Source organism: Callithrix jacchus, chromosome 4, assembly GCF_049354715.1.
Source record: "Callithrix jacchus isolate 240 chromosome 4, calJac240_pri, whole genome shotgun sequence".
NCBI lineage: Eukaryota > Metazoa > Chordata > Mammalia > Primates > Cebidae > Callithrix > Callithrix jacchus.
Window position 1 is genome coordinate 9,877,717 of NC_133505.1, and position 22,161 is coordinate 9,899,877.

The window sequence follows — 22,161 nt, forward strand, 5'->3', positions numbered from 1 at the left end:
AAAGCAGAAGAGTCCCTTATGCACATAAGAAATAAGCAGGCTGGGCGACAGGGTGACAGCGAGATGGCATGAGAAGCAGAGGATGACTGATGAGCCGCCTGGCGTCTGGCGGGCACGTGCACAGGCATCCCTCCCGTGGTCTGCACTCCAGGAGGAGTGTTATTAACCGACAGTGCGGACAAGCTGCGGCATGCCCACCTTCCTGCTGCTAAGAAATGATCGAGTCACAGCTCAAGCCAAAGCCTTCCAACTCTCACTCGGTTCCAGACCACTAGTGCTACCGAGTGGTGAGGAGATAAGGAGAAGGAGGACCGAGACACTGGACCGTGATTACACCTCATTACTGTCCTGTAGAAGAACTCCTCCCAACCGTCAGAATTAACACACCATACCGCCTGTAACTCATGCAGCAAATTACTGGGTGAGCCACGAGCTCTGAGGCCAGAACGTCTGGTTTAAAGCCTGACTCTGTCACCCACTACTTTTGTGCCTAGGGTAGGGAGGGGCAAGGGGGAGGCACAAATTATTTATCCTCTCACTTGTTTTCTCATCTGTGAAAGGAGATAATTATAGCACCTCCATCTTTTGTGAGGATTAAACAAGTTAATGGAAAAAAAGCATTTAGGTGAGGAACTGAAATATGGTAATTGCTTCATAAATATTCAATCGTATTATCTTAAGTTACGATTTTTTTTTACTATTATATTGAATTTTTAAGCTATTATTGGTCACCACTAAGAAATACAAGATGAATTCTTGTCTGATGCCTTTACCTATAATGTAAATGCAACATTTCCCAAAGAATTGGATGCAAATCGCCTGATGCACTAATTAAAAAGACTAATGGTATCATGGCCTCTTAGACCCACTGAGGCAGGATCACCCCACGGTAAGAGCGTAGAAAACAAATTTTGAGCCAACACTCCATGAATGTCAAAGAAACAGTAGAGAGCAGAGGAGAGAAAACGTGGAATGTCACCAGAAGGTTCTGATAACCACTGCATTTATTTTCCATCAGACTGTATAAAATTGCAATGGCCACCAATAGAAAAAGGTGATTTTACAAACGTTTTTTCCTTCCTGAAAATACGTGGAATCATCTATTGCTCACTGATTTTTCCATATCTATTGCTGAGCACTTTTCTCCTCACGAGTGCATACAGTGTTCCAATCTGGGCACTGATGCTTGGATCACCAGAGGAAGTTCTTGAGAAGGAACCTCCATAAGCACTACTTGTGCATCTTGCTTAGTGTCTACAAATTGATAATTGAGCAGTAAGAAACATGAAGATGTAGCTTACAGCACTAGTTATTAACAAACATGGTGAGTACACTGTAAAACATCAGGCAGCAGCTGCCCAAGGCCAGTGCTGACAAGCCCGTAACATGCGCTGTTTCATCTCTGTGTGGCTATCATCTTCCAAGCTCGGGATTACTTTTGTTCCTTCATATCATGTTCTAGAAGTTTTTATTTGGTGGAAAATCTACATGAAAGGAAATGCAGCCCGGGCACGGGGCTCATGCATGTGATCTCAGCACTTTGGGAGGCTGAGGCAAGAGAATCACTAGAGTCCAGGAGTTTGAGACCAGCCTGGTCAACATAACAAGACTCATCTCTAAAAACAATTTTTTTAAAACATAGCCGGGCATGGTGGTCCATGGCTGTAGTGCCAGCTACTTGGGAAGCTGAGGCAGGAGGATCACTTGAGCCCAGGAGTTTGAGGCTGCAGTGAGCTCTGATCACACCACTCTACTCTGGCCCGTGTGGCAGAGGCAGAACGTGTCTCTTAGAACAATGACAACTACAAAAAAAGAAAACGAAGAAAAATGCACAGATCTTAAGCGAGCGAGTTCCGACAATCATCTACACCGATGTGGTCCAAACTACTCTAAAGATATAAAATACTTTCCTCTGGAAAGTAATCCCATGCACCTCATCAGACAATCTCTCTCTGCCCTCGTGCCTGCAACAAATATTCTGATTTTTTTCCTACCACAGATTATTTCCAGGGATTCGTGTAAATAAAATCACATCTTGCATGGGTTTTTGTGCAATGCTTCTTTTACTGAGCATAATATTGCTAAAATAAATTCCTGTTACTGCTTACATCAGTAGTTCATTCCTTTAAATCATCAAATAATAGCCCATTTTGTGGATAAATTCCACTTTGTCCATTCTTCTACAGATAAACACGTGGGCTATTTCTAATTTTTGGCGATTATGGTTAAAATAGCCATAAACAGGCTTATACGAGCCTTTTTGTGACTAATTTTGATAAACTTCTCTTAGCAAATGAGTAGAATGGCTGGATTATTGGACGAGTGTATGTTTACTACAATAAGAAACTGCCACACCTTTTACCAAAGTGGGTGAAAACCCCAATTCCCGGCAACGACGTATGAGAACTCAGCTGTTCAACATCCTTGCCAAATTTTAGTGATTTTCATCTTTTAAATTTTGGTGGCTGCACTTAATGTACCCTATTGTAATTCACATTGGCACTTCCCTTGTGACTCATGATGTTCAATACTTTTAACGTACTTTTTGGTCATTCCTATCTTCTTTTTTGAAGTATCTGTTCAAATCTTTTGCCCAGTTTAAAAGTTAGTTGTTTGTCTTTATTACTGAGCTGTAAAAAATACGTATATGCTGGATATTAATCCTTTACCAAACAAATGTGAGTATTTTCTCCCAGTGTCTTCAATATTCATTTTAACAAAGCTCTTTAATTTTTGTTTTACATTTCGGAGACATTTATTACATTCACAATGTTGTATAACTATCATCACCATTTCTAAAGCATTTTCATCACCTGAAACTCCCCATTCCTCCCTTCACCCTGTCGCTGGTAACCTATAATCTCCTTTTTCTCCCCATGCATTTGCCCACCCTAGATATTTCACGTAAGTGGGATCATACAACATTTGTCCTTTCGTGTCTGGCTTATTTCATTTAGCATAATGCTTTCAGGGTTCATCATGCCGTAGCATATATCAGAACTTCATTCCGTCTCGTGGTTGAATAATATTAAATTGTGCACACATCCAATGTTGTGTGTATCCATTCACGTGTTAATGGACAACTTGGGTTTCTATCTTTGGGCTATCGCTGCAATGAACATTTGTGTATGTGTATCTGCTTGTGTCCATGTTTTCAATTCTTTGGAGTACATACCTAGGAGTGACACTGCTGGGTCATATATTAATTCTACGTTTAACCTTTTAAGAAACAGTTGAACTGTTTTCCATAGTAGGCCCACTATTTTACAATGCGACCATTCATAGCTAGGTATAAGGGTCCGATTTCTCCACATCCTCACCAACACTTAGTTTCTATTTTGTTTTTAATTAAAGCCATCCTAGCAAGTCTGAAGGGTTTTAATTGCATCACACTAAAGACTAAGAATGTTTTGAGCATGTTTTCATGTGCTTATCTTCTTTTGAGAAATCCCTATTCAAACCCTTCGCCTATTTTCTAACTGGACTGTCTGCTTGTTGAGTTGTAATTCTTTTGAGGGGGATGGAGGATGGCATCTCGCTCTGTTGCTCAGGCTGGAGTGCAGTGGCATCATCGCAGCTCACTGCAACCTCCGCCTCCCATGTTCAAGCCACTTCCAGATAATTTTTGTATTTTTAATAGAGATGGGGTTTCACCATATTGGCCAAGCTGGTCTCCAACTTCTGACCACAAGTGATCCGCTCACCTCGGCCTCCCAAAGTGCTAGGATTACAGGCATGAGCCGCTATGCCAGGCTGAGATGTAGTTCTTTACATGTTCTAGAAATTAAAACTATATCAAATTCATAATTTGCAAATGTTTTCTCCAAGCCTGTAGACTGTCCTTTCAGTTTCTCGACAGTACCCATTGATGCATGACACTTTTATGTACGATGAAGTCAAATGTGTCTGTATTTCTTTTGCTGCCTGTGCCTTTGGTGACACATCTAAGAATCCACTGTTAAATCCAAGGTCATAAAGATTTACCCCCGTGTTTTCTTCTAAGAGTCTTATTATTTTAATTCTTATATTCAGATTGATTTTTTGTATGTGGTGTAAGGTAAGGCTCTAACTTTGTTCTTCTGTATGCAGAAATCTAGTCCCATTTGGTGCAGAAACTATCTTTTGCCACTGAATAAATGTGGTTCCCTGGTCAAAAATCAATTGGCTACAGTTGTATGGGTTTACTTCTGGATTCAGTCCCATTCCATCGGTCTATATGTCTATTCCTATGCAAGTACTATGGTGTTTTGATTACCATAACTCTGTAGTAGGTTTTGAAATTGGGGAGTGTGAGTCCTCTAATTTTGGCCCATTTAAAGATTGCTTTGGCTACTCAGGGCCCTTGCAACTGCACGTGAATTTGAGCATCAGCTTTTCTAGAACTGCAAAAAAAGGGGGGTGCTGTTGGAATTTTGCTAGGGATTGTGTTGAATCTGTAGATTACTTTGGGTAGTATGGACATCTTAACAATATTAAGTCTTCCTATCCCTGAACATGAATGTCTTTCCCTTTATTTAGGTCTTCTTTCATTTTTTCAGTAATGTTTCATAATTTACCGTTTTTTCTTTTTTAAGAGATGAGGCCTTGCTATGTTGCCCAGGGTGGTCTCAAACCTTCAGGCTCAAGTGATTCTCCCGCCTCAGCCTCCTGAGTAGCTGGGTAGTCAACTACAGGCATGTGCCACAGCACACAACTTGCTTCATATTTTTTAGTGCATAAATTTTTCACTTCCGTGGTTAAATTTAATCCTAGGTATCTTATTCTTTTAGCTGCTGTTGTAAAGGAAATCACTTCCTCAATTTCCCTTTCAGATTGATTCTGACTGTTCATTGGTGACAAAGAGAAACACAACTGATTTTTGCCTGTTGATCTTATATCCTACAACTTTGCTACATTCATTTCTTAGTTCTAGTAGTTTTCTTGTAGATTCTTTGGGATCTTCTATGTTTAGAATCATATTATCTGTGAAGAGAAATTGTTTTACTTCTTTTCCAGTTTGGATGCATTTTACTTCTTTTTCCTGTGTCACTGCTCTGACTGGGAATTCGAGTACAATGTTGAACGGCAGTGGTAAAAGTAGGCACCCTGTCCTGCTTCTGGTCTTAGGGGGGAAGCTTTTATTCAGTCATTTAACAATGAGCATGACGCTAATCATGAGTTTTTCAGAAATGTTCCTTAATATGTTGAGAATGTTCCCTTCTATTTTACTTAGAGGGTTTTTCTTTTTCATCAGCCTCATCATCCCTGAGATAAACTGTTGGATTTTGCCAAATGTCTTTTCTGCAATCATTGAGGTCACTGTTTTTGCTTTTGTTAATGTAACAAAATATTACAAAACGTTAATGTGGTATATCATATTGACTGGCTTTTGTTATGTGGAAGTACCTTTGTATTCCTTGGATAAATCCCACTTGATGATGGGTGCAAAATCCTTTTAATATGCTATTGAATTTGATTTGCTAATATTTTTATATCTATATTCATAAGGGCTATCAGCCTATAATTTTCTTTCTTCTGATATCTTTATCTAGCTTTGGTATGCTGGCCTCAGAGAATGAGTTAGAAAGTGTTCTCTTCTACTTTTTAGATGAATTTGAAAAGGAATGGTGTTAATTCTTTAAATATTTGCTAGAATTCACCAGTGACGCCATCTGGTCCTAGATTTTTCTTTACTGGGTATGATTATTTTTTTCAGTAACATCCATCAAAAGGTTTCCTCCCATCATGTTATTATAAAACATTTTAAATATACAGAAAAAGTGGAAATAATTTTACAGTGAACCCCATATACCCACCACCTTGATTCTATGATAAACATCGTACTATATTTGCTTCACCATACAACTATCCATTGTTGGTGAATATGCATTTCAAAGACAGATGCATACATATATCAAGACACGTCACCCCAAATACTTCAGCAAGCACATTATTAACTAGAGCTGCCACTAGCCACATGTGGCTATGTAGTTTTAAATTAATTAAAGGAAACATTCGGTTGCTCAGTCATTCTAGCCTCCTTTAAAAATGTTCAGCAGCCATGTGTGGCTATATAACACTGGAGAAACAGCCCATTATATTCACAGGCTCCCCCCACATTCAAGAGGAGGGAACAACACAAGGTATGTAGAGCAGAAGGTAAGGATCTTGGGAACCATTTTTGGGTTCTGCCTACCATATGTGGGGAAGGGGCATCTGCCTGGAACTAGTTACACGTGTCAACTAAAATGCAACAACTGGAAAGACAATGTGTGAGAGAAGGTGACCAGCAGGGAGCTCAAATTCCCCACTGCTCCGTCTCCCAACCAGCCACCTACTGAGAGTTTAGTTATTTCCTTTGACATGGATATGGAAAGGTCTACTTGGAAGACTTATAGATGGGCCCTGGGACCAATCTGTCAGAACTCAAGAGCGGTACTGAAAGTACCTAATTTTATCTATACCTCAAAAGTGACTGTAGCTTTCTCTCTTCCAACGGATGAGCAAAGAAAAATTATCTCAGAGCATACAAAAGTTTCAGCAGTGAAAGAGAACAAAAATCAAAGTACCAAAAAAATACTAATTCTTATCAGTATGAAATGTATGTCAAAAATAAAAGACTTATTTTTAGTTTTGAGTCTTGTTCTTAACAACACGCAAAAGGACACTGACTCTAGGAATTAGAGAAAAGAACACATCCCAGTAAGTAGAGACTACGTGAAAATGGAAAACCTGGTGGGAAAATCAGAAACAACACTGAACATGTTCTCCTAAGAATCTGTATGTGAATGTTTATAGCAGCTTCATTCATGATAGCCCCAAACCGGAAGCAATGTAGGATGCTTCAAGTGATCCACAGATTGAAAACACTGTGGTACATTCAGACAATGGAACAGCATGCAGCAATGAAAAGGAAGAAGCATGCAGCAGTACGGATGAAACCAAAGATATCGCTAAATGAAAGAAGCCAGACTGAAAGAGCCTGCAGGGGAAGAAAAAAATATCCTTTTCACTTACCCTCCCAGGTTCTCTGGCTGGGTCCTGTAAATTAGATTAACAAAAGATTTTAAGAGAGAAAAGCAAAACATATCTGTTTACCAGAAGTGTTGTGGGATATGGGAGTCTTCATAAGGAAATGCAGATGGAAGGAAACAGCTAAACCTGGGTGTTTTTATGCTAGGTTTGATGGAGAGTGGGAGGTTGAGAAAAAATGCGACAGAACAAACGGTATGAGCTAAATGGAGTGAGGAAACTGGGAGAAACCACAAGGCCTGTGGTGTTCATTTGGATTCCTTAGTGTCCCTCTGCCTTTGGAGACAGGAATGTCCCTTCCCCCTCCAGGTGCAGAAAGAGCACCACTCACATGACATGTCTCACGACTTTCTTCAGAGGAAGGTCAGAGAGTCCTTTCCGTACCTGCCATTTATTAAATTCCTTCAGCTAAAATATTCAATATGCAAAGTGCCATATTTTGGGATGGTGTGTTCTGAATCCCATCAGGCTACATACCACAGGATTCCATTTATGTGACATCTGGAAGGGCAAAACCAAAGGAAGAGAAAACAAATTCGTGATTGCCAGGACTTGCAGTGAGAAGACAGTTTGATTAGAAAGAGATAAGGAGAAGATTCTGGTATGTGGTTTAACTGTTCTGCATCTTCACTGAAGCGCTGCTTACGATTTCCAAAAAGTGCATTTTAAAGTATATGAGTAAAAACTACAACTACTTTGGAGACACAAACAGGACATTTGAGACTGCATAAAAACAAAGAGTACAGACACGAGACACAACCACAATAACAAAAAAAAAGGAGGAGAAAAAAGCAACATGCTAACAGATATGAAAGGCATTTCACAGACAGCCATTTTAGGAATGGCTCAAAGAGGAAACCCAGAAACACTATGGCTGCTTACCTAGACAGGCCGAAGAATCAACCAAAGAGCTACAAGATTAATAATTAGTAAGAAAGTTCAATCCAATGCCTAGTTAAATACAGCCAAATCAATAGCTTGCTCATGTGAAAGAGATCAAGTTAGAAAACAGAAAGAGTCCGTTCACGGAAGAGTGACATGAAAATCAATTCTCGATAACAAGCATACAGAATTCTGAATGAAAAATGAAAGTTTATCAATTTATATATCATCTATACAAAACATATGCTATGACTGTATATGGCAAAGAGGGACTCATAAATCAAAGGTGAAAGCAGACTGAAAGTCTGTTTTCAGTGTTTCCTGGACTGTAGTCCCAGACCGGCAACCATATTATCTCAGAACTTAACAGAAATGCAAATTCTCAAGCTCTACTCAAGACCCACTGAATCACAGACTCTTGAGGATGGGGTCCAGCAAGCTTTGTTTTTAATAAGGCGGCCAAGTGACTGTGATGCTCCTTAACGTCTGAGATTCAAGATGCCAATGCCGCTGGTTTGGGGATCACACTTAGAGAGTCATTCGTCTGTTTGATGAATAGTAATAGGAGAAAAGCTTAGCCACATGGGAGGATACTGTATTAGATTATGTATGCATTAAGTTCCAGATAACAGAGTTGGTGGGTTTGTGGGAAAGGAAGATGCCTGGGTTGACCTGCCTAATATTCAGAGCCGATGGTCCCTTGCCAAAACAAATAAACAAATAAAAATCCAAGTCATCTGGACATTTTCCTTCACCTGCTGGGTTGCTTAACTGTGCATGAACCAGTAATAAGAAATTTTATCATCTTTTCTTAGCCTTACAGAAACTTCCTTAGCAACCTCCCCACCCCTTTACGTCCATTATCTGACTTTTAAATAATCAACTGTGAAATATGTTCTCAGACCCACATTATATATGTACTCAGGAGGCTTTGTGTATACAGTGTAAGATACAGGTCATAGAGAACTGTATACATCACAAAGAAAAACAGTATTATGATATATTATGGCATTTTACTTATATATTTAAATGTTATAATAACTTAAAGAATATAGTTTCTTGACCAGGTGCAGTGGCTCACGCCTGTAATCCTAGCATTTTGGGAGGCTGAGTGCTATGGGAAGACTACGAGGTCAAGAGATCGAGACCATCCTGGCCAACATGATGAAACTCTGTCTCTAATAAAAATACAAAAATTAGCTGGGCATGGTGGTGCGCACCTGTAGTCCCAGCTACTCGAGAGGCTGAGGCAGGAGAATTGCTTGAACCCAGAAGGCGGAGGTCGCGGTGAGCCGAGATCATGCCACTCACTGCACTCCAGCCTGGGTAACAACAGCGAAACTCCATCTCAAAAAAAAAAAAAAAAAAGATTTTTTAAAATAACTCAATTATTAAAGCCCCAAGCTCTAAGAGAATTGAAACTACTATCTTGATAAATAAAACATAGTCTTCTCACAGGAAGGCGAGGGCCGGAAAATGACAGACAGTTCTACAACCAAAGAGGCCTGAAACTGAGGGAGAGGTGCACAGATTTAAAATCCAGTAAAGCAGAAAATGAGGAAAGGCTAGAAATAGAAGATACTCTCTACAAAATTTTGTACCATGGTTTAAAAAGGGATGGCCAGAGCGAACCTTTAACTGACTGTAAGAAAAGGCTCTGCTTGGAAAACTTGGTAGGCTTCCCGTTCAGTAGGTTGGATTCCCTCACTCAGCCGCACTCGCAGCAGGTGTGGGCAGCAAACAGCAGGGTCACCACACAGAACAGGAACCAGAAATGTGGGAATCAGGGATCATCTTTAGAAGCAAAGAGGTAAGAAAAGTCAGAGGAAATCCAGCAAGGCTAGTCAAGGGAGAGCAAGGTTTAAACTCCAGACTGGTAGGAAGAGAAACAGTCAGCCTGACCCCAACGTACACATTGTTGCTTCCTGAATGAATCTTTGAATCTCCAGTTCTTCATCTATAAAAGTGGGAATAATGATAATCCAAAAAGGTTGTTTTGAAAAATTAAACAGCATAAAAACGGGTGAAGTGGCTGTTACGTAAGAGGCAGGAGGTGATTTATTGACAGTGGTTTCTAACCTCCGAGGGCAACGCTATATCCAGCAGGAGCACGCTGCTCCTCCTGAGCAGGAGGGACCAAGACTTCAAAACTAACCCAAGACTCTCACTGCCTCCTCCTCACACTACCAAAGTGGCTTTTCCCCTTTGGAGGAGCCTGGCTTTGTCACTGATACTAGAGGTTTTGTGGGTCCTCTACAGAAATGCCAAGAGAGTCCACCTGTACCTCAGTTCTAGGACTAGGTAGGTATTTCTATATTCTCTTGGTACAATCCCTAATGGGAGTCTTTCCTTTTTCTTTTTTGAGATAGAATCTTGCTCTGTCACCCAGGCTGGAGTGCAATGGTGTGATTTTTGGCTCACTGCAACCTCCGTCTCCCAGGTTCAAGTGATTCTCCTGCCTCAGCCTACTGAGTAGCTGGTATTACAGGCACCCGCCCCATGCCCGACAAGTTTTTGTATTTTTAGTAGAAACGAGGTTTCGCTATGTTGGCCAGGCTGGTCTTGAACTCCTGACTACAGGTGATCCACCTGCCTCAGTCTCCCAAAGTGCTGGGATTACAAGCGTGAGCCACCATGCCCCAGTGATGGGGGATATTTCTTTAAAATCTTATAAAGTTGCTATGGTTAGCTTTATTTTTATATATTTATTTACTTATTTTGAGACAGAGTCTTGCTCTGTCACCCAGGCTGGAGTGCAGTGGCATGATCTCACCTGGCTGCAACCTCCACTCCCCACCCTCCAACCCCAGGTTCAAACAATTCTCCTGCCTCAGTCTCCCAAATAGCTGGGATTACAAGCGCACGCCAGCACACTCAGCTAATTTTATTAATATTTTTGGTATAGATGGGGTTGCACCATATTGGCCAGGCTGGTCTTGAACTGTTGAGCTCAAGTGATCTGCCGCCTGTGCCTCCCAAAGTGCCAGGATTACAGGCATGAGCCACTGCGTCCCAGCTGCTATGATTAGCTTTGAAGATTTACTGATTTATTTAACACTCAAAGGAGTCCAGCATAACAAATAATACTGCACGTAGGAACAAGGGCAGGGTAGGTTCTGTGATAGGTGAGCACAAAAAGGGCTATGATAGATCAAAGCCTACAGGGAACGCGGGAGAAGTTTATTAGATAAGGACAGACAAGACATTTGATCTTGTTGTTCCCAGTTACTATCTAAAGTCTGGGTCTCCACTCCATTCAACTACAAAATTTTACTGAGAACCTGTATGTATAGGACACTATGGGATATGGATAAAATCATCTTACAGTCTAGCAGGGGTGACAAGACATAATGCAAATAACTATAACACAAAGTGCAAAAAGGTAAAACATCATTAAATACACAATATTGCCAAGAAGGAATAAATTCTTCCTGGTAGGAGAAATTAAAGCAAGTTTCAAAACTGATGTGGTAATTTTGAGCTCACCCTGAAGAAAGGAAATAGGGTCAGCAAAGACCCATAGTCTCTATAGGAAGGCTTGAGACACGTGTGGAAAAGCGTAAGTACGTGTATTTGACAGGAGCAGCAGGAAGTGGGTGGTTAGGGCTAAGGCTGGAAACAGAGACCACAAAGCGTCCAAATCCCCAGCCTAAGGAGCTATGGTTATAACCATACAGAGCCAGCTACGGACTTTAGAGGGAGTCAAGGGCCAAGTCAAAACAGAGTAAGAGATTCAGCTTCCCGGAGAAAGAAGACGCAATTCAGAGCAACGCTAATGCACAAGTTTAAATCAAGGACCAATGAGTCATGTGTGGATGAGTAAGAGTAAGAAATAGGCCAGGCGCGGTGCCTCAAGCCTATAATCCCAGCACTTTGGGAGGCCGAGGCAGGTGGATCACGAGGTCAAGAGATTGAGACCATCCTGGTCAACATGGTGAAACCCCGTCTCTACTAAAAATACAAAAAATTAGCTGGGCATGGTGGCGCGTGCCTGTAATCCCAGCTACTCGGGAGGCTGAGGCAGGAGAATTGCCTGAACCCAGGAGGCGGAGGTTGCAGTGAGCCGAGATCGCGCCATTGCACTCCAACCTGGGTAACAAGAGCGAAACTCCGTCTCAAAAAAAAAAAAAAGAGTAAGAAATAAACGCAGAACTAATATCGGGTCACAAACAAGTTTTCTGAGTTCATACTGAACTACAGCTGAGGAAGCAGAGTCAGGACCAGCTGGGGTAATATATGGTGAGTCACTAGTACATCAGTGACACAGGTGTTAGCTCCAGAGCAGTGACCTTAGGCTGGCCCGTCTAATGGTCAGACAGGAACACTTCGGTCCTAGTCAGCCTCTGAGGACACCTGAAGTTTCCGTGACAATAGGAACAGGACAGCAAGTTGGACAAAGTCAGGATCTGAAAACTCCAAGGATAATTTCAAGATATCAGACTAAAAATTCCTTCAATCTCATCAGATTGTAGATTGCAAAGACTGCTTAGACGACATTCACAAACCTGTCCAGGTCAAAATCACCATGCTTATCTAACAGTGAGGCGTGTTCACATCCCTCAGTCGTAACTGCTGTTACGAACAGCAATTTGGTAAAGTGTTCCACATTTTACATCACTGCCTGCAGGAACGCTTCCTACCCACACAAGTCCTTCCCATCACAGGACTGATCACAACGTACATGCTTATTGATTCTCCTGTATTCCCAGCAGGCTACAGCATCCTCCATTTAGAATGGAAGCTTCAGGAGTCCAGAACTGGAACCATCACCACCAGGCCTTCAGTACATAGCATATACTATGCGTTAAATAAATGTGTCAACTAAATAAGCGTATTGATTTTTTAGCTGGTTCTTGTTAGCATTTAAATTTATAATATGTAGAAGTGTAATTTGCAATTAAAAGACTGATAATAAAAAAGTAAGGGAGGAGACAGGGAGATCTGTGTGTATGTGTATGGGTATATATTATAAAGGAATTAGCCACCCTTTTAACTAGTTGTTTTTTTATTAATTAAAGGTGCTAAAGCCAATACTCGAAAGTAAACTATTCTCATCAATATGATGAAAGAAAAAAAATGTCTAATGATTACACACTTAATTCTAGGTCTGCCTGTTACAAGTGGCTAAGAAGTCATAGGAATTCGAGGTCTGCCTGACTTCCAAATTCATATTGAAATCCTTGTCTCCTGTATGCTTAAAATAAATGTTTTAGGAATAATAAAGTTTACAAAGAAAAAATATTAATGAATTTAATCCTTCAAATGAAGGATTAATCCCATCGATGCACAAATACCGTCACTATGCCTAAAATATGTCCACTACATAAGAGGCAATTGCTAAAGAAGGTTTGGGGGATTTTTTTGTTTTAATTCCAAGGGTGACTCCACACTGAACAGTAGTGGCACCCTGAATGTCCTGACACGTTAGCGGCAAGCAGTAGTAGCCAATTCTCTGCATTTGTACGGACAGCATCTTTACAGAAAGTACACCTTACATCCAGCTCCAGGCTGAAGAATCTGCTGCTTAAAATTGCAGTGACTTTTCTAATCCACAGTCCAGCTCTGCCAGTTTTAAACTACACGTTCTTACATTTATCAGCAGAAACCCACCAGTGTGTTCAGATCCTGACTCAGCTTCAAAAACCCCAGCAGCAGCTGGTGAAAATGGAATGCTAATTCATTACAGATGGTAAAACACTGCCTACATTTTAATTTATTTACATTTTCAGAAATTTTGAATCTGCAGTTAGATTGCCAAATTATTTTAACATGTAAGTTTAGCCTTTTTCAATTCGGTACGTGCTTAATAAAAATTAATGTTTATCTGTTAAAAATTCTTTCAACAAGTCCAATTACTCCTATATCCCCACAGTTTATATTTTTAAAGCTATTTAAGCTGGTAAGCCTTTTTTCAATTTCTTATTATACAAATCACACACAGAGTCAGGACAAAATTGGGCCTAAATCATACCAAATGTTTCAAATAGATCTATTATATATGAGGATAATTTTCAAAAGCTTTGTATTTTCCACAATTGCCATGTTTAGTAACGTGAAACTAATAAATTAATACATTGTAAGATTATTAAATGGCTTTACAGACCCTATTTTTTTTTCATGAGTTAAGGTAATAGAGACAGGGAACACAATATTACTTAATTTTTAAAAGCCAAATGAACAGAGAAAGCATATACCCAAATTAAATGCTCACGGCGCTGCTGCCCCCTCCTGGAATCGGTCTCCAACCCAGCTCCCCACGTCTCAGAGACAACAGTGAACATGAAATATTTTAACTGTAAATACTGAAACATTTTATAAGGGTTGGAAGCACTTCTATATTTTTCTTTTATCAATTCAAAGGTCTGCAAAGATACAGAATGATAAACTCACATACAACCACGCCCTTCAAATGCTCAGTGCTTACCTGGAAGCTTGTCTTGCCACCTACCTATCACAAGAGCCAGAGATGATTCATTCTGAAACTCTTTAACCCTCCTCCCATCAGTTCAAAATAGCTCAAGTCTTTTGACACAAGCTCTCTTTTCTCCGTCTTGTGTCAGAGCAGGAAATGTCCTTAATCTTCTGTGCGTCTAACATCACCTTCCTTTCCTATCTCTTTTGAAGTTGCCCTCTCATCTATTAAGATGCCTCTCTTCAGTGACATTAAAATACAGTGGCCAGGCATGGTGGCTCACGTCTGTAATCCTAGCACTATGGGAGGCTGAGGCAGGCAATCACTTGACGTCAGGAGTTTGAGACCAGCCTGGCCAATATGGTGAAACCCCGTCTCCACTAAAAATCCAAAAAATCAGCTGGGTACAGTGGTGGGTGCCTGTACTCCCAGCTACTTAGGAGGCTAAGGCAGGAGAATCACTTGGACCTGGAGGTGGAGGTTGCAGTGAGCTGAGACTGCACCACTGCACTCCAGCTTGGGCTACAGAGTGAGACTTGACCTCTAAATCAATCAATCAATCAATCAATTAAAAAAAAAATTAGCCAGGTGTGGTGGCTGGCGCCTGTAATCCCAGAGACTTGGAAGGCTGAGGTAGGAGAATCGCCTGAACCCAGGAGGCAGTGGTTGCAGTGGGCCGAGACTGCACCACCGCACACCAGCCTGGACAACAGAGTGGCACTCCGTCTCAAAAACAAAAACAAAAAAACCCCTGCCTTATTTCCTTGTTCCTTGTCATCCAGAAACATGGATAAATAGCCCCCAATGTAAAAACGTCATTTCCTCCATACAATTCCATCATCTGCCATACCATTTCCATTCTCTCCATAGCTGGGGGCACCAAAGGGCAGCTTCCATGGGGCTTTAGCCATCTCCCCCGACTCTACCTCTAACCCTAATTATTTACTTCTATATCCCAGGCCCAACGTCCTTCCAGCCAGTACAAACAAACATAATTCTAAGTAAGAATAGGGAGCTGGTTTTAAAACCACAGCTCCCCCACCTGGGACTGCCACCCTTAAGCTCCTCCACACAGAATTCTGGGCCTGCTCTACTATTACTTGACTTCTAGATCTTTCCCCTTGGCAACTCCATACACTGCAATCCAATTTTTTCTGCAATCACTCACTAGGACCTCATTTTTTCTTAACCACTCACCGAAGTTAAAAGAAGCCTGGTCATTTAGATTTCTTGAGGCTCAAAGATTATTAAAAGTGAATCAAGGTCAAACAATGTTACAAGCATTGTAACATGACAAGGCACTGCCTTTTAAACCACTCATGGAAATAAATACAACGTCTGGAGGCCTTGGAGGATGTGAGGCTGGGACAATGGCCCCTTACTCTAAGTACTGATTATCAGCACTTAATGGGAATAACAGAGTGATCAAGATCATGGGCCACAGAACCACCGCTTCTCCGCTATATCAATTTGAGAAAATTATTTAACTTCTCTGTGATTCTGTTTCTCATTTGTAAAATAGGAAAATTACATGCATACTCAGTAAGGTTCTTATGTGATTGTGATTATAAGTATCATCAACTTAGAACAATCTCTGGCATATAAGAAGTCCTCAATATATATATCAGCTACTGTTACCATTATCACCATCTGCATCACCTGAGAGCTTATAAATGCATACTTCCCGGTCCTGCCCTAGTCTCAGAGACATACAACAAAGAGTTCCTAAATCTACATTTTGACAAGCTTCCTAGATAATTCTTTTGCACACTAAAGTCTGAAAACAACTCATCGACTGAATTGCTTTCTTAAGTCCCTAACCACCACGTCGATGATCTCCTAAACATCATTCTACTCATCCTCGGCAAAACAACTGCCCCCTCTTCAACTTTCTAACTCCAATTTTTAACTCTCAAAACTTCATTTGAACTTGAAATTTTTAACTGAGCCACAAGAATTTAGAAAGGGCAGCTGCATTTTTCTGCAAACAAAGAAAACATTACACTGAGCTCAAGACTAAAATTACTCTTCCCTATAAAACATGCTGTTCCTTTTTTGATCTCTAATTCCATTACTGATACAACCTTTTCAGTCACTAACGTTACACGCTTTGGTCATTTGTGACTGCGTTCTTTTCCTAATTCTCCAGTTTTTCAAAATCAGTATTCTAAAATATTCTTTGGTTCTAACCAATCCTTTCCAATAATCACTGCCAAAGCGTAGGTCTCCCACCTGGAACATTTCACAGACTTTAATGATCTTTTGTCTCCGATGTATGCCCTTTGCACACCATCCTTTGTATTACAACCTAAATTATCTTCCTACAATGTCAATTTGTTAATACGTCCTATTTGATTAAAAGGAAAAAGAGGCTGGGCACAGTGGTTCACGCCTGTAATCCCAGCACTTTGGGAGGCCGAGGGTGGATCACCTGAGATCAGGAGTTCGAGACCAGCGTGACCAACAGGGGGAAACCCCGTCTCAACTAAAAATACAAAAATTAACCAGGCCTGGTGGTGGGCACCTGTAATCCCAGCTACTCAGGAGGCTGAGGCAGGAGAATCACTTGAACCCGGGAGGTGGAGTTTGTGGTGAGCAAAGATTGTGCCATTGCACTCCAGCCTGGGCAAGAAGAGGGAAACTCTGTCTCAAAAAAAAAAAGGAAAAGAAAAGAAAAAAAGGGAAAAAGAATAGGCCACAAGGCTTCAACAATTTCACCCCTACAGAACTCATCCACCCAGCTATTCAGATTGTAGAGTCTCTGAGAATGCATGCTCATTTCTTTCAGCATTTGCTCATATTATTTCTCCAGCCCAGGATGGGAGTGTCTTTTTCCATATAACTATACATCTGCTAAACCCAGTGTGTTCTCTGAAACCCAATTTCGGGTCACCTCCTCTAGAATCCTGTACTATCTTGAAAGCCCAAATTTATCTTTCTCTACACTGATGACCCTTGCTAGGATGTTGTTTACTTAGTTCTGAGTATAATTTTAATAGTCAAAGCTATAAGAATAAATTAAATCTCTTTAAAAGAGATAATCAGGAAACAGAAAAAAGAACTTTTTAGGGAAAATTAGGAAAAATAAGCTGATTCAGAGCAACAATGAAAATATTGCTGTTCTAAAATAGACATTTTTAAATTAAAGTATGCTCAATAATACAAGTTGTTGGGTATGTTTTTAAATCTGATATATTTTTGCGGCAATTCCCTTCTATTAAAGATATCTACAAACACGCGGCTACAATCTCTAAGAAACATGCTTGAGTCTTTTCTGCTGCTCTATGTTTGGGCAAAATAATTTCAAGATTTTAGCTTGGCCATTTACTCAAGATTGGGTCAAATCAGTTGCAAATTCCAAGCCCACCATGTTCTTAAGCATTATTTGTAATGTATTATTTGTAAACTGATTGAATGTTACAGAGCTATGACACCCAGATTCAACAGGGAAGGATGTTAATTTCAAGGAAATGGATTCCAATTCAGACAAAATCGTAAGAGCATTTAAAATCATCATCAAACGAGAAGGAACTATTTAGTACCAATTGCTAAGACATGGCTAATCTGCTAGAAGGGGACTGAGAGAGGTAAGCTGGAAGGATTTATCAACTAGAGGTCTTGGTCAAGGGCCAAGACAACACAAACCTTCTGGCCTAATCATTTTTGGATTATTTTCTTGGTGTCGCTAAGTGCTTTTATTAGTTTTTGTCATTGTTGTTGTTGCTTACATCTTCAATAAGAAAGCTATTTGAGAATTACCTATACATCACCAGGGGTTCTTATCTTGGATCCAGAAACGCTGAAGTTATTAGTCAAAGGACTAAGGGAGTGAGAAGAGCCTGAACTTGGATGCAAAAAATAAAAAAATGTTTAAACATCACAACTTCATTTTCATTTATTTCTAGCCAGAATTTACCAATTCTACAATTGTGAATATAGGCAACAAGTTATAGCTATTTGTAGTGGCTGTGACTTCACCCATGAGAAATCATAAAAATTTGCATATCATATTACAATTATTTCCAGTATCTTGAAATATACACTACTTAGAAATTATGGTAATTATTAGACCCACAGCTGCATCTTATTATTCAGCTTATCGACAAAGAATCACATATATTACAAAAATGTTCTTTTCATGTACTGATAATGCCATTTCAACATAACTTGCTTTCTTTTAATACTATGAATTTTATTTTACACATTTAAAAATATCACCATGAGAAGGGATCGACAGGTTCTTCCCCTAATTGGTTAATGCGCCTTAGTCCATTGGCATTACTTATGTGCAGTAAGTACCTTGGAATTGTGTGTGGGTATGAGGCCACTCTTGGCCTAGAGGAATGTGCAGTATTAGCAAATGTAACAACTTCCTTTTGCATTTTTCCTGTGTAACGATTTCTTTGAAGATAATTTACATACTATGTTATGGGGTCTTGATCATTTCTGTACCACGGATATTCTGTTGGTAAACATGCACTGCAGCAGTCCTGACCATCTACTGAGTGCTTATGCTCAATCATTAGGATGTTTTCTCACAATTTACGCAAGGTAAAAAATTATTATTCTCATGTTGAAACAACTGACACTTGGAAAGGTTAAATGATTTGCCCAAGGTCACACACCTGGCTAACAGTGTCATCTCACTGCCCTTACTCTTACTGTACTTACATTCTGTAAATAAACAGGTGAGGGAACAAATGCCTGTTGAATTGAAAATCTGCTGATACTTTAATGCTTTGAAAACAAACAAGTAAACTTCAGGAAAGAAAGAAAGTACTCCTGGTATGCTTTCTATCGCCATAGTACACATTAAGTAATAGTCAAGTAATCAGAACTTTGGGAGGCCGAGGCTGGTGGATCACAAGGTCAAGAGATCGAGACCATCTTGGTCAACATGGTGAAACCCCGTCTCTACTAAAAATACAAAAATTAGCTGGGCATGGTGGCGCGTGCCTGTAATCCCAGCTACTCAGGAGGCTGAGGCAGGAGAATTGCCTGAACCCAGGAGGCGGAGGTTGCGGTGAGCCGAGATCGCGCCATTGCACTCCAGCCTGGGTAACAAGAGCGAAACTCCGTCTCAAAAAACAAAACAAAACAAAACAATTTCCCAAGATATAACTTAAAACAAGTTTTCAACCAACTCTCGTTGCTGTCCTAATTGTTTGTAGAAATAAGAGAAAAATAAGATACATTTTGTTAACTTTTTACAGTAGGCTTATTCAAGGTAAATGTGCAAAAAAAAAATAGGTGGTCGGGCGCGGTGGCTCAAGCCTGTAATCCCAGCACTTTGGGAGGCTGAGGCGGGTGGATCACGAGGTCAAGAGATCGAGACCATCCTGGTCAACATGGTGAAACCCCATCTCTACTAAAAATATAAAAAATTAACTGGGCATGGTGGTACGTGCCTGTAATCCCAGCTACTCAGGAGGCTGAGGCAGGAGAATTGCCTGAACCCAGGAGGCGGAGGTAGCGGTGAGCCGAGATTGCGCCATTGCACTCCAGCCTGGGTAACAAGAGCAAAACTCTGTCTCAAAAAAAAAAAAAAAAAAAGAAGAAAGAAAAAAATTTAGTTGGGCATTTTCAGGTATTAAAGTAACTTATAAATCTATCCTCCCACAGAGCCTGAGGTATCTGGACAATAGGCTGGAAACCAGTGATGGGACGTTTGGATGGCAGCAGCGTCATTGACAGAACAGCTCTCCACACCTTTGTGGCACTACACTGACAAATAATGACCTCAAGACATCACAGAGAGTATTCATGTACTGTTTGGAAGAAGTGAATAGGTTTTTCTCTCGTTTTCCACTTTAGGAACATTCATGGAAACAAAATGACAAGATGCGTGGGGATTCTCTCAGTGGAACATTTTAATGTGGGCATTTCTATTATTTACAGAAAGCTGTTCAAGCACTCGGACCATATAAACGTTATATTTGTACTTATTAAATAAATCGTGAAGTCACTAATGTCAGTTACATGCAATCTCAGATGCTAGATCATCCAAATTATTTTGATACACTGCAGACTGTCATAAATTATACAGCATTAAAAAATCAGCCATCGGATGCTACTTCATTGTGAAATCTGTGTCATATGAATGCATACTATGGATGTTTTAAAATGTTTCATGATGTTAATATCCACACTGATAAGGAAATCAACCATATGTGAACTACCTAGTACTATTATGCTAGAAATCTTAATTATTTTTAATATTATGTGAAAGTATTCATACAAAATTAATTTGGCAAGTTTTAAGAATACTTCCCTATACAATATAGAACCTCCAATACTGTTTTTTTCTCTTTAGCCATTTTACCCGTTCTTAAGTGGGCATTCAGTGGCTGTCGCCACACTTTCTTATTCTTAAGCTTGACTACAAAATCAATTTTTGATATTATTTGAGGCAAAAACTACATCGGCCTGCAGAAATAAAACACACACGTTAAATAAAGGAATGTAGGATTTACTATTTACTCTTGACATTATACTTTTATTTATAAATTATTTTGAAGAACAAAGTTCATTTGGCTAATCTGAATCAAACAGACTATTTTATTTTTTTAAATAACGACGAGTATGCAAAATGGTTTAGAATCAGATGGTGATGGGAATGTTACTAAGGATAGTTAGCTTTACTCAAAAAGAAAATCAACTAGATGACTGGTTTTAATACATCTCACACGGCCGAGATTGTGAATTACATCATATCAATACCACTGACGAGAGCAACTCCCAACTAAAATGAGATGAGATACTGAACAGATGAAGTGCTGTTCAAATCAATGTAGCCCAGACTTAGGGGACAGAGGAATTAATGAGAAAATGAGAATGTACCAGATGGTGCTGCAGTAGTCCTCGCTGCACATCGGCCACCTCAAGCAGCTTCTGTACATGCAAAGCCCCAGGGCCCCACCTGGTAGCAGCATAATTACCCTAAATGCGCACTTATGTTTCATTACACCTTGGCCATTACTATGTGCACTGATTACAAGTATCAATCCCTTTCATTTTCATACACCTCTGCAGTTCCATAGCATTCAACTGTGAAAACTCCGCACTCCAGTCACTTCTAACACACGGCCCATGCTGATAAAACCGCAGAGGGTAAATTATTTGTCACTCTGCAGGGTGCCAATTCAGTCTGATAAGGATGACATCATGCCCATTTTACCAATAACAATGGCACTAACAAGAACGTGTAATCAACAAACCTCAGTCCTCTGCTAGCCCTGGCAGGTGCAACTCTTTTTATGCTAAAAATAAGCCAACATTAGCTTCCAGCTCAAAACTATTTCTTTTATCACAATGCTAAAGCAGAAGTTGGCTTCCATAAGGCACTGCAGCTGCTGCTGCCACGGCCGCTTCTGCAGATGCCTGCATTAATTGTATCAAGGACACACTGAAGTAAGTGCTTATTCAGCACAATGGCTATTGGGGAGCAGCTGGAAGCGCAAGGCAAACTGTCTTGAAGAGAATGTACCAGCCCTGTGTGTAAATTACAGTGATGAAGTACAAAGAGAGTCTAAGTTCAGGGGTCTATAACTGCAGAAGAGCCTGAGAATTCAGTGTTATCAATGGAGTCTGGACCAACTAAAAAAGGAGCAGAGTCTTTCAGATCTCATCAATGCTATTTTTAGAATGCGGGTGATATTTAGTATCCTTTCTACACAGCAGAAATAGGAAAGTCACCATTAAAAATATCAACAGTGTTGGTATATCCCTTCTTATATGTATAAATTATAATTCCCCTCATGTATGAATGTATGCCTATGTGTGTATCTGAACTAATAAAACAGCAATGTAAGAAGAGCATTGTTTATTACACAGAAGCAACACACAGATCAAAAGAA

At 40.1% G+C, this 22,161-nt stretch overlaps 1 protein-coding gene across 13 annotated transcripts in view; it reads right to left on the reverse strand.

The window, feature by feature from the left end:
- CDKAL1 (CDKAL1 threonylcarbamoyladenosine tRNA methylthiotransferase) overlaps window positions 1-22,161 on the reverse strand; it is a 736,106-nt gene that overhangs the window by 360,511 nt on the left and 353,434 nt on the right. For 8 of the 13 annotated variants that reach the window (XM_078368209.1, XM_078368213.1, XM_078368211.1 and 5 more), the window contains one exon: window positions 6,997-7,020. The exons of the other annotated variants lie outside the window; for them this stretch is intronic. In XM_078368209.1, the coding sequence (XP_078224335.1) occupies window positions 6,997-7,020 (24 nt within the window). The remainder of the gene's footprint in view (window positions 1-6,996; window positions 7,021-22,161) is intronic. 13 annotated transcript variants of the gene reach the window in all.